The sequence below is a fragment of the Camelus ferus genome, chromosome 1 (assembly GCF_009834535.1).
Source record: "Camelus ferus isolate YT-003-E chromosome 1, BCGSAC_Cfer_1.0, whole genome shotgun sequence".
Taxonomy (NCBI): domain Eukaryota; kingdom Metazoa; phylum Chordata; class Mammalia; order Artiodactyla; family Camelidae; genus Camelus; species Camelus ferus.
In genome coordinates this window covers 10,050,031-10,063,717 of record NC_045696.1, presented here as the reverse complement: position 1 = coordinate 10,063,717, position 13,687 = coordinate 10,050,031, and the positions used below count along the sequence as shown (strand labels likewise).

The window sequence follows — 13,687 nt, the reverse complement described above, 5'->3', positions numbered from 1 at the left end:
ATTTAAACAAAATCACATGTGCTATAAATAAGAGCATGAAAGAGAGAAGGTGCAGATGTGCAATCAGACAGTTGATGTGGCCCGTCTTCCTCATCTAGGTCCTTTGAGCTTTTTTGCTATTACAGCCTTAAGAAATTACAGGCTGGGAGAGTCACTGCTGTGCTGAGGGGTCTGTGTGTCTGTGCTCAGCTGCCAGTGGGCTTACCTGGCAAGGAAAAGTGGATTTTCAGGTAGTCACGGCTTCTAGGCTCAGATATTGGACCTCCCAGGTCAAATCTCTGTGGGTTTGGTTTGTTTGTTTGTTTTCTTTTTAGATTTGTTTTGTTTTGTTTTGGGGCTTGGGCGGGGTGTAGTTAGGTTGATTGGTTGATTGATTGATTGAAGAGGTACTGGGGATTGAACCCAGGACCTTGTGCATGCTAAGCATGCGCTCTCCCCCCTCAAATCTCTGTTTTAACTATGAGTGTGCTCCATTATGAATTCTCATTCCAAAGGGTCCAGAGGGGCTTAACTTTGCACTGAAACCAACAAGCTGCTCAGGGACATAAAAGACAGAAAAGAGTGTTGGGCTGGTTGCTGGCCACACAGCCAGGTCCTTTGAGGAGCAGGAACACTGGGGGCCAAATAGGGGCTAATTTGGACCTTCTCCAGACCAAAAACTCTCGGAGTGTAGAGCTAGTCCTTGGCATGTTGGGGGAATTCTCATCCCCAGCACAGACTTCCCAGCTCAAGCTCTCTGTAGAGCCCAGGTATGTGTGAGCTGGGCTCTTTCTTGCTTCCACTGAGCTCTGGAAGCATCTGGCAGGGCTGGGCTGCACCGATGGCCTGGTGCTCCTAGCATGGTGGCCACTGATTTCAGAGCAGGGTCCTAAGAGGCTAATGTGCCTCTTAGAGAAGCAGGAAGTACTGTCAGAACGTGGGCGTTTTCTTCTTTCCTTCCATCTGTCTTTACTTCATTCCTTCTTCCTTCATTTCTTTGTTTCAAGAATGACCATGATGGGGAAAGCGTGTCGAGGAACAGAACAGTGTGTTGTTCTGTATTGCTTCTAGACGTGCAGAAGGCAGTCGCTGCAGATACGCCAGAATTCGGTCAGAGAAGGATTTTGTCCTTTCCTAGTCGACCTCTTGTGCCAGTAGAAATGGACTTTTCCAAGCCTGGTCGTGGTGCTGATGGAATTTTTCCCATGAGACACTTTTAACATTCAGGAAAAGTACAGAGCTATTTATTTTTTCTTGGGCTGAATTGTTATTTCCCGTAAAATGCCTCTCTTAACTTCAGGATCCTCCTTTAACTTGAAATAAGGAGAAGTAAACTTGGATTGACACGATTTCCTACCTGCCGTTCAGGGACCACCCTCAGAGTGTGAGCTGCCAAGAAAATGGTCTTGTGGGTAAAAGAGAGAGTCTGAAGAAAGTCATAACACACCAGTTGGCTAGGAAAGCAGCTCCCAACAGTTTCTGAAGAAAATAGAATTTCTTTCTCCTGTCCTTGGCAGGTGGAAAAGCTTCACTTGATTTCCTTTATCCACTCAACCATCCCTGAGTGGACTGTGTGCTAAGCACCGTGGGAGGGCAGAGGGCAGGGTGATGAATGAGGCCCAGCTGTTGGCATTGGGGTGGCCACAGGAATGGTGGGAGGGCTGGGATGGAAGGTGTGGGACCTGGGGCAAAGGGTGGAGAGTTTATGGAAGCAAGTAGGTAAGTTCTGAGAGATGAGGGAGGCCTGGAGCAGACTGGGCAGAACCAAAAGACAAACTCAGCCCCTGAGTCCTGCATGTGCGTTGGAGGTCGGGAAATTGGGGAGTTTGGGATCGAGCCTTCTTCACTCAGTAGAAAACCAGCCCCGCCCCTGGCTTTGATGATGTTGCCCTGTGAACCCAGGAGGTGGTTGTGCCTTCTTCTTAGGCTTTCCTGCTCCTGATCTAACAGTGCCCGGCCACGTTTGATCTTGTTTTCCAGAAATCGCCCAGGTGATTGCCTCCTACACCGCCACCGGTCCCGAGCAGCTCACCCTGGCCCCTGGCCAGCTGATTTTGATCCGAAAAAAGAACCCAGGTGGATGGTGGGAAGGAGAGCTGCAAGTTAGTATCTTTTCCTTTTGTTTAAAATTTTCTGTCCAGATTTGAATATGCAAGATCTCAAAGGGATACTGTTTTCATTGCAAAGTATAAATAAACCGGCACTGCCTGAATCCTGCATTCGTGTAACGAGAGACGCCACGTTTTCTGAATCCATTTGGTTCCTAAGCTTCAGGCAACCAGTGAGAGAATTGTGAGAGCTAAGGAGTCTTCTGATTTGTCCAAATCTGTCAGATTCCTGAGTTCAGCCAGTGAGTGTTGGGATGGTGAGAATTGGTGATGCGGGATGGAGTCATCCTTAAGTGTCAGCGTTACAGAAGCAGGGCTGTGTTATCAGTGGTGTCCTAAGGTGCGGTGCATTCAAAGCCCCATTTGTACATCACGACAACTTTAGTTCCTCAGTGCGTGTGTGTATCCTCAGTTCTTGGTTCTATCAAAGCAAACTTTGGTCAAGAAGGGGAAGGTCTATGTTGTGGTGAAGTAAAGAAATACCTTTCTGTGCCTATAGGGCAGCTAATTAAAAACTAAAGTGCCAGGAGAGTGAAGAGTGAGCTGGTGGACCAAAGAAGTGCGTCTTGGCCGGAACAGAAGGCGTGGCCCGGAGTAGCCAGATGCCAGACTCCCCCTGTGAGCTTGCTGCTGGGAAGCCACAAAAATCCCACTCAGCAGGGCGAACAAGATATACTTTAAGGGCTCAGAGATCTGAGCATTGGAGTCCTGGGATCCACTCCCCTGTTTAATGTGTCTCTTCCCTCACTGGGTGGGGAAAGACCTTCCTCAGATGATGGATTGCATTTCCTGTAAAGCATCATTGCTTTGTTGGCCTTCCCGTCCATATGTGACCCATCCCTGTTCTGAAGACTTGAGCGGTCACCCTGCCCCGCTCCTCAGCCGGCCAGCAAAGGCTTCCCACAGGTGCCCTCTTCCCTTTTCAGCCAAATGTCTCACCAGTCTTGCCTCTCACAGCGACACCTCCACTCCAGCCTCATTCAGGGATTAGCTCTTGAAAACAAGCAACAACCCTCAGACTCTGATGCCTCACTGCCTTTGCCCATAGCATCTCCCCACGTGGTCATCTCCACCACCTCTTCCCCACCCCTTTCCTCAAGAGCTGGCCAAGTCCCACTTCTTCCAGAAGCTTTCTGTGACTACCCACCGGAAGCGATGTCTGTCCCGAGAACTGGGCAGCCCCGATGCTGGTACCACTCTTGGTGTTTAATATTGATGTTGGTGTTATTAGTTAGCTTTCCATGAATATTTCATATTTCCTCATGTAGGTTATCAGCTCTTTGAAGGCAGAAACTGTATTTTTTTCATCCTCACACTCCTGGTACCTTGATCAAAAGAGAGTTTTGGGTGGTTCTTGCAATCCACAATAAAATAGGTGAAATTCCATGTCCAGGAGGGCATCTGGTGCTTTGACTAGACTTTCGTGTGGATGCACAAATGAAGAACTTGCCAGTGAGCTCTGTGTTGTGCCTTTGTGAAGCTGCAGGGATGGGGGAAATAGTGGAGTCATTGTGAGCCACGTGGCAGTATATACTCAGTAGACAAACATGGGGGAGCTTTTAAATGAGTGGCTTCAACCACTGGTGATTCACTGTGAAAACAAAAGCTTTAGTCCTTGAGCCAAGGGCATGAAGTCTATCAGAAGTTAAATTTGATCAGCCTTCTAAAAGCAACCCAGAAGTATCCTTCTTGATCAATTGGCAGGTGAGAGGGCAGAGGCAAGATGGTGGAACTTTCCTTTTCTTTGAATTTTATTTCCTTATTTTGGGAATAGGTAATATATTTCACATGGTTGCAAATTCAAAAATTACAAAAGGTAATTCAAATGTCTCCCTCCCTACCCTGTCCCCTAAAGGCAAACTGTTTTTATCAGCGCCTTGCTTCTAGAGATTTGTATGTGTGTGTGTGTGTGTGTGTGTGCACGCACGCATGTGTGTGTGCATGTTGTCAGTTGTCCTGAGTTCTGCTCCTGGTGGTGTGCAGAAGGGCGGCCATAGCCCTTCTCATCATCCCTAACTAGAGTTTTCATCTCACAGAATTGTGTCAGGATTGCGACAGCTTTATTGTAAGTTCCTCCATGTCATAGTCTGTCCCTTTCCAACAACTCCCAGCATGTAAACACTCAATACATGGATTTTACGTCAAATTAGATTAAAATGAAGGAGAAAGGAGTGGCAGTGGAAAATGTGGTTGTATCCATCACACAGGCCTGATGGATTCTGAAAACAATGTCAAGTTCAGACTCCCTGAGTCCTACATATATTGCACATACGATACCTTGTATATATACGGTTATCTATTACCCGTAAGAAGATCGCAGGCATGAGTGTGAATTAACAGCTGAGAGTGAGCATCTCCTGAGCAGAGTTTTCTGTCCTACACACTACATTGTACTCTGAATGTTAGCCATACAACCCAGCCCTTGCAAGAACATTCCAGGCTTTGCTGACCATTGGCCGCCACGATTTGAATTTTAGCTGCCGTGGTTTTGTTTTGTGATACAGTAATCCACAGATTCTACTATTGATGCCATTTGTTTTGTGTATGTAAACTGTGTCTAAGTGCAGCGTGTTTGGAAGCAAACTATAATAAGAAAAAAACCCACAAACTTTGTAAACATTTTAATATAAAAAAATTTTTTTTTATTAGGCACGTGGGAAAAAGCGCCAGATAGGCTGGTTCCCTGCTAATTATGTCAAACTTTTAAGCCCGGGGACAAGCAAAATCACTCCAACAGAGCCAGCTAAGCCGACAGCATTCCCGGCAGGTAAGCAGTTTACGCTGTCTCCTCGGAAAATGGTCTGCGTGTCGTGTTAGTCTTTCCACTCAATTTTCTCATGAAGTAGCTTCAATTGTCTTTCACATCGGCTGTGAGCACTTCTTGTACTTGGTGGGACTGACACCCAGCTAATGTGATATGGAGTATGTTTTTCAAAAGGACCAAATATCTAAGCGGCTTTGCTCCTCTGGGTACAACAGAGCCCTTGTGGAGCTGGCTTCCTCGAGGGGCCATGAATGCTGTGGCATTGAAGCCGGATTTTTCTCTTGATTTCCTTCCAGCTATTTAAATTGGGATTTGGGCTGGGGGGTGAGGGGGACAAAAAGGGCCTCCTAAAAATAAATGGCTGGGGTCTAAATAGGTCAGGAGATTGAGCTGGAAGGCCACGGGGGTCTGCTGGCTGTAATGTGCTGCTCACTGAAGACTGAAATAGCTCTCCCGTGACATTTCCCTGTGAACAGAGGGGCTTCGCTTAACAGGCAGGATGTTATCCACACTCCCCTAAAGGACTAAAAAAAGGAACAGAGGGTGCTGCAGCTGAGGGTGTTGGCTAGTTTCTGATTAAAGAGAGCAAATTAGATGCTTTGGTAATATTTAAGATGGGTGAGGTTAAGGGGGCAGACTTGTGCTTTAGGTCTTCAAGCCATCAATTCTTGGGTGGCATTTGTGGAAAATGCAGAATTTTTGTTCCAGTACCTTGTGGTTAAATATCTCTGCTGTACATCTCCATTGAGATCAGAGTGAAACCTGGCAGCCTTTGCAAGAAGTGAAAGGATTGGCAGACTCTGTGGCTGATTCCCGACCCCATCTGGGCCCCTTTGCTAAACGTGGCTTCATGTGGGTGGACGGGTGTGGTCCCGGCTGGAACTCCTCTCCTTTGGGGACTCCTGTGGGGTCCCCTTCATCAGGTTGGTTGAAACCCACAGAAATAGTTTGCCAAAGTGACTGAATTAGCTGGCGGATCTTTAAAGCCTAATCCTATATATGGGTTGGTTAGGAAAGATCAGCTGGGGGCGCAACCTCACTAGGCAGACTTTTGTGAAGTGTAAAAATGTCAGGGAACGAAAATGGCATAACCTCCTATAGGTTTGAGGGAAAATGAGAAAAGAAAAATGATTCTTGAATGTGGAAATTTCTTTCTTTGAGACATGAAGATACAGCAGAATAAAACACCGATTTTACTTTTCACTAAGAGCTGAACGTTTTGGAGGTCAAATGATAATTACCTTCCACTTAAAAAAAGAGTGAGCTACAGTGAAGTCCCCAGGATACACAGCTGGGCCAGTGGTCAGAGTCAGCGTTTTGAAGGAATTCCACTGCACTCACATAGGAAGGAGTCCATGGAAGCTTTCAGTTGTCACTGTGCATTTTCCGCTGACAAGTAAACATGAACGAAAGAGGAAGATATTAGAGAAACTAAAGCTTTGTTCAGCCCTCCATCTTCCTCCGCTGCCCACGCGGCTCAAAGCCCATCAGAGCCCTCCGCGCGGTTAGGTCCTCTCCGGAAAGGGCGCGGGCGTCCCTCGGCCCCCGCGGCCGCCGCTCACCGGCCTGTCTCCCGCAGTGTGCCAGGTGATCGGGATGTACGACTACACCGCGCAGAACGACGACGAGCTGGCCTTCAACAAGGGCCAGATCATCAACGTCCTCAACAAGGAGGACCCCGACTGGTGGAAGGGAGAAGTCCACGGCCAGGTGGGGCTCTTCCCGTCCAACTACGTGAAGCTGACCACCGACACGGACCCCAGCCAGCAATGTAAGTACCCCCGCGGCGCGGTTGCCTCTCCTCTCTGGTGTCTCACGGTGAAACATGCAGCATTGCTCTGATTCTGCTGAGCTGTGTTTGCAGAACTTAAAGCTAGACCATTGCTGCATTCGCAACAGTCTCTTTGAAGACCTTCTGTAATGCAAGACTTTTATCTCGTGGGGTTTTTGGTTTTTTTTGGTTTTTGTTTTTATAATCATTCCTTCTGTAGCATGACCCCTCCCGCCCCTCCCCCTTTTCCTTTTTTTTTCTTTTTAATCATTTTGGCACCATGCTGTTTACATGCCTGACTCATTTTCCTAGCTTGAATTTTGCTCATTGTTTTGTTTTGCTTATGTGTTGTTTTCCTCCTTTTTCTAGGAATCATATGTTGTCCATCCCCCCCTCAGGCTTGAAAGTCCTCAAAGAGACCCACTATCCCATATCACTGCCCAGAGGGATGCTGGGAGATGCAGCCTTGATCATGTGACTTCCAGCATGATCACCTACTGCCTTCTGAGTAGAAGAACTCACTGCAGAGCAGTTTACCTCATTTTACTTTAGTTGCATGTGATGGCAATGTCGAGTTATTACTTGCAGATATAGAAGCAAAAATTACAAAAATACACAGGGTAGTGGGTCCTTTTGTGGCTTTCCTAGTGACTCAAATTGACTTCCCCCCACCTTTGCACAGGTGCTTTCAATAGTTTTCCAAATTATTTTTAAATAAATATCTTAGCCTTTTAATAACAATAAATAAATACATAAATAAATTACTTCTTTGCTATTTTGGTTTTGCAAAAAGACCCACTATCAAGGAATGCTGCATGTGCTATTAAAAAAAATGTTCCAAATGTCCATAAATCTGAGACTTGATGTATTTTTTTTTTTTCATTTTGTCCAGTGTTACCAACTAAATTGTGTAGTTTGGGTTTTCACCCCCTACTGTAGAAGCTCAGAGGAGTTCAGTAGATCTGTTTTAAAGACGTGTAGAATGAGGCCAATTAAACAGAAGGTGTTTTGTGCTTGTTTGTGTGTATCAGATGTACCTTGTTGAACATGTAATAATACATCCTGTACATAAGAAATTAGTTCCTTCCATGGCAAAAGCTACTACCTTGTATGATGCTCTGATCATATTGCATTAATTTTATTTTGCACAGTGACCTTGTAGCCACATGAGAAAGCACCTGTGTTTTTGTTCGGTCTCAGATTTATCCGGTTGAGTTCTGGTGTTTTCTGTTTTGGGTTTTTAATTTTGTGTGTTTTCATACCATAAATCAGTAGACAACACCATGGAGGTTGCCATGATCAACGATACCTGCAATCTCTTCTGAGTCTCTGTTACATGAAGTTTTATTCCAGTTACTTTTCATGGAATGACATATTTTGAACAAGTAATTTTGACAAGAAAGAATGTATAGTTTCCCTGCAATTAATTTCCAATGTTTACATTTTTTAACTAGACTGTGGAATTTCTACAGATTAATATGAATTGGAGCTCATGGTCTGTTGATGTGTTGGATGTGTTGTAGCTGAAGCCATGTTTGTCTTTTAAACACTAGTTGGAAGCTCTCAATAAAAACGCCGTTGCCAACAGCACAGACAGCGGGGTGGGGTGGGCAGGAGAGGGGCACCTCGAGTACCATCTACCAGTTCTACTAATGACTTTTTAACAGTAGTGGTCTGTTTTTGTCTCTCCCCTTGGGGATTCCGTGCTGGCGATTGTGCAGAGGTCCTTCTCCGCTCACACGGTGCAGGGAACGAGGTCTTCTTGTTCCCTGGCACTTCAGTATTTTCATGAACATGAATGTAAAATATATAAATATATAAACCTGCAGCTTTAACAACTGTAATACAACCTTTTGAATTAGTTATGTGTATAGATAATTAAATTCTTCATATAAAAGTTAGACGGAAATGTCTCTGTGTTCTTGATGTTGGCACCTGGCAGTGGTGACGGGGAACCAGACTAGACGTCAGCCTGTGACCTGCCTCCCACGTGTCCATTGTGATACCGACACCGTGAGCGCCTGCGTCTTTGAAACGCACCCCCTCCCACGCCCCCATCAGTATGCAGACAGTTACCCCTCATAATACTGGTTTTGAAGGATAGAACTACCACCCAGCTTAGCAACTATCTCATCAGGCTTTCGGTAAATTCTATGGACACGTTGGCAGGTGTGCGGTGTGATTCAGAGTACAAAACATTTTTCCAAAAAATGTATCACAATAAGAGTCTATTGAACATGCGAAAAATACGTGAGTAAATATGGCATCTCTCCCATGCCGTGGTTCGCCATCTGTTTCTGTCTTGCACACTCCAGCCTTATGGCCTTTGCTGAAATAAACCTGTGTACCCGTTGATGGAACTTTTGGCTACGATGGCCACATGCTTGATTCCGTTCATGAACTTTGCTTATTGGTCCTCCCCTGCCATTCAGCTGAAAAGTGATTTCCTTCGTCAACTCAGCAGATATTTGAGGGGAGAGAGCCACCGGGTGTGGACGCCTCTCTGGGTTCTGGGGAGAGTGTGCTGCTCCGTCAGTAGAGTCAGGGTCCCCGTCCTCGTGGAGTCCATGTGCTAATGGGAGGAACAAGCAGAAAACCAAACAACTGCATAAATTTGTGTACCTGAATATATGTGGTGGGGGGTGTGATCAGCTGATACATTCTGTGTGAGGGCAGATATGAATGCCAGGTGGCACTGAGCGCGATGCCCAGAGCCCTTGGGGCGGGGAGGGCGTCCGCAGGGAGAGAGCAGAGAAGCCTTCCAGGAGAAAGGGATGTTGAAGCGGAGACCTGAAGGGTGAGGAGGAGCCAGATGAGGCCACAGTGAGAAATGGCTGTTTTAGGCAGAGATGTCACACAGAGGCCCGGAGGCAGGTGGAGAGATCCCCGTCACTGTCCCCCAGCCTGCCCCCTGGTGTAGCAAGCCCCGTCTCTTGGCCAGAGCCCCTTCACCTGTGTAAGTCGGCATTTCTTCTCCAGCTTGCATTTGGCAGGCAGGGAGGCCGTTATCCAGGTGAACGTCACCCTCTGTAACTTCCTCTCCAGTGCCCTCTCGTAGGTTGTCCCTCTAGGCTATCTTCTGGATTTGCGAATCTGACGCAGGAAATTGCTGTTTCCCCTCACAGATCATTCAGTTTGCATTTAGTTGTAGAGTATCCAGCTGACCCCATGCTTCTCAACCAGAGGGAGGACTGCGGCACCCCGTGGGGAGGGGATGGGGAGTCTGCTGAACACCCTACGATGCACAGGACAGTCCCCCACGATGAGCAGGCCCAGATGTCACCAGTACCATGGTTGAGAAACCCTGGCCTCATCCCGCTGGGTGCGTGGTTAATGTCCTCCTGTTCTGCTCTGTGCGAATACATTTGCAGCTGAACTTTGGGCACAGTTTTGCCCCACTGGTGCTTGGACAAGAACAGTAGAAACAAGAAGGCCTTCCTTTTGCAGTTTTGACTTGCTTTCCCGTGGCCGGCTGCCTCCGCCCTGCAAAACAGGACCCAGAGACCTGACGGTGGCCAAGTGGCCTGGGCCCCAGACTGCCTCTGTGTAAAGCAGTGTTTGGGGGAAGCCGATGTAAAGCAAGGGTTCATTCCTCTGTGAAGTTCGAGTATTACACCATTGCACGTGCAGTGCACACTCGTGTACCCCCTGTCCTGGAAGGGAACTGGGCAGGCCCAGACTCCTACAGCAAAGGTGACTGGGCTCTCTGCGCCTTCTCTGATGCCATCACAACAGCCCGGTAACACCAGCCTAGGGAAACCCTCGAAGTGGTGGGTTTAGTCATATGAATATATTTTCTGTTATTCCTGTTTCTTACCTATAAAATGGCAATTTGATGTAGTTCAACTTAATACACTGTATGATCGCTGGACACGCAAGTAGGCTAGGTGCTCGCAAACTCCTGTTGCGTGGGTGGGTCCGAGGATTAGTGAACAAGAATACAGTGCTGACTTCCAGTTCTTGGCACACAGCACATCACCCTCGGAGAGGAGACCAGCTGTCTCTGCAACTCCCTTCCCCTTTAGGTGTGAGCTTCCCAAAACCAACAGTCTCCTTGGAAGGGGCTGCTCCCGAAGTCTCTCGTTCATTGGTCTCTGCAGGAGGCTGAGGACCAGGGATGCCAGGCGGCTCCACCTGTGTCTGGGCCAGGTCCCTGTGCCAACCTGGGCGCTGGAAGCACCCGCCCAGATCTCAGCTGGGGAATGAGCCCAACAAATCAGTCACTCCTGCTTCCTGGCAGAGAGAAAATCTCTTCTAAGAGAAAGTGAATATTCATTTTTTTCTTCTCACAAAATTGTAAGTTAATCCTATTCACTCTTTTTAGTTCCAAAAATACCCGAGAGGATTTTTATGGAAACTACATGGAATGCCAACAGTCCCGAAACTGCACAGAAAAATAGCCCTTTCTTCAAAATGTCTGATATTTTGGATCTGGTAGGATTGGGGAAACATAATAAAGTCAAGGATCATGATAGCTTTATATGAATATTTCACTGTAGCCAGACTCCTTTTGGGCCTCTCTTTAATAAAACTCCACATATTTTAAAAAACAGACTTCTGAAATGCTTTCTGGAGTGTGGTGATTCCTGATCAGAGGTCCCCATTGCCTCTCTGGGAGGTTCTGTTCTTTAAATTGGAAACTCCCTGCCATATTTAAATGATATAACTTGAGTCCTCAAAATGTCAGGTTTTGTTTGTAAAAATGAGTCAGCTCTAAAATTGTTGTGTCAATGCAACTTCCTGTTAAGTATTCTACCTCTTAGAAGCTGCCATGTTATTGTTTTATGTTGTTAACAGGCTGCGTAGGGGTGTGTGTGTGTGCGCGTGTGTGCATGTGTGTGCGAGAGAGACAGACATGGAGAGAGAGTGATCTACAGGTGACTTAAATGCCTCCGTCTGTAGTTTGGTAACAGTGGGTGAATGGTGAGCTCCCAGTACAGCCAACAAGCAGACAAACATCTCTCTGTAGAAGATTCTGGCAGAGGCTGACAGCTGCTGCTCCCACATCTGCTTGGCACGTAGCATCAGATGATGTCGCAAGCCTCAAAAGAGGAAGAGTCCCTTCCTTTGACTCAGCCCATCATGTTTCTAAAAGTTGGACAGATCCTTCTCTGGATGTGGTTTTTCCCTAACTGACCCAGGATGGGGAGAGGCATTTTTGATCTGCCATTTTTCATTAAGGATGCTGCTTCACTCAGGACTGGACAGCTGGACTCCCCTTACATGCCCTGTGCTGTCCCTTCCCCTCTCGGTCCCTGCCACACACAGTCATGCACATTGACCCACTTGTCACAGTCCAGGCCCCACACAGGGCAAGGTCTATGGTGGGGGCAGGTTTGTGCAGAGATGCTCCCCCAGATCATTCGATAAAGTTGAGATCTTGAAGAGCACTGGGCACATGCCCTGCACATTGTAGCTGAGGACACGGAGGGTCTGGGAGCTACAGTGACATTCTCAAAGGCAGCTCCCAGACTCTCTGGCTGGTCCGCTTTCACGTGGTGCCCTTTGAGAAGAACAGCCCTACCTCCGCCAGCGCCTCAGAGCCGCCTGCCTCCACATAATCAGCGACTGCATCTGTGGAAAGATGGACAGTGAGTTGCCCCTCCCTTGTGTGGTCCCTCCACCGCTGGGGTTGCCGTGGGAATTCGGAGCTGTTGGGAAGAATCCCAGCGCGTTGCTGCACCTTTCAACGTATGAGCTCAGGATGCAGCTGGTCTCCTCAACCTTTAGTCCTTCTCACCCTGACTGCAGGCGGACTATCCAAAGGCACAGGCTTACCAGAGATGCCCTCGCTCTTTGCCAACCTAAGAACACATGTTACCGTAGCTTCTCAATTTTCATTTCTTGGCTGCCAGCAAAACATGGTGCCGTATAGAATAACACAGCTTATCCACAAGTTCAGTTTAATGTTTGACTTCACTTCTCTTAACATTTTGGAATATTTTATTTTCCCATGGACGATAGTAGAGGGAAGTGTTGGAGATCAATCAAAGTGACTGTATCCTGGGCCCGGTTAGAGGCAAGGAAGCCATGCAAGATGGTGATTCAGAGCAGGGGGTTGTGTGGCTGAGGGCAAATTACTTAACCTCTTCGTGCTTCAGGTTCCACCTTTACATCTGGAGAGGTAGTAGATAGTGAGCCTGGCAGATAGCGAGCTCCCAGTAGATACTAGCCTCGTTGTTGCTGGGGAGAAAAGGGCATTTGTGCCCAGTCAGTGAGCATCACGGAACCCATTTAACCAGATTCCTGCTTTCTTGCATTAAACCCAGGCAGCATTTCAGAAAACATGCTTTTGCAGATGGAGATTTCAGAGAGAAATTTGGACCGCTTCCCTTAAAACTGTCAGACGCCTCATTCATTTGTGCACAAATCAGGGCCCCTTCTCTGTTAGCAGGAGGCCCACCCGTGTGGAAGCAAACAGCTTTTTCCAACGCCTTCCTGTGCTCCCTAAACGTGCAGGGACACTCGGGACTTGCGCACATCCTCGGCTGAACTGCTGGCAAAGCCACCCCGTGTCTCACACGGCTGCTTGGCAGCGGGGAGGCCGACAGCGCCAACGGAATGCACGAGGCTTTTAAATGTCACGTCTGTGGCCTGCTCTGGCAGGCCCATGCAGCGCTCCACAATAAACCTGTCACACAGGCATTGAGTCACTGGATCCTTTATTTCTCATCACTGCATTCTGTGGCCTTGTGTTCTCTTGCCAGCAAAGACTGGAATGTTCAGCCCCCAAACATGCCAGGAGCTCGCTGTTTTTTAAAGCAACCGTGCAGCTTGGATACGGGATGTGTGTCACATGGTGGTGCTTCTCCAAAGCGCCGTCTCCGGAGCAGCCACCTCCAGCACGCTTGAGGACTGGAAGTTCATTCTCTCCCACCACCCCCTCCGCAGGAGCACACCCCGCCGTGTTCTCAGGATCCAGAGCTTTGGGCCTTGGACACCTCTGCTCCTGTTTGCTGGGCCTCCAGCAGAGCACAAGGCCTACCATCTGCCCCAGCAGAGGAAGCAAAGCCAGGATGCCCCCTCCTCTCTGGGGCGTTACCTTGGAGTTCTGAGGGCCCCGTG

General features: G+C 47.8%; 1 protein-coding gene across 1 annotated transcript in view; it reads left to right on the top strand.

Annotated features, from left to right (window-relative positions):
- ITSN1 (intersectin 1) overlaps positions 1–13,687 on the top strand; it is a 189,781-nt gene that overhangs the window by 135,359 nt on the left and 40,735 nt on the right. Inside the window, 3 exon segments of the mRNA XM_032472559.1 lie at positions 1,960–2,081; positions 4,737–4,854; positions 6,431–6,622. Coding sequence (XP_032328450.1) covers positions 1,960–2,081; positions 4,737–4,854; positions 6,431–6,622 — 432 coding nt within the window.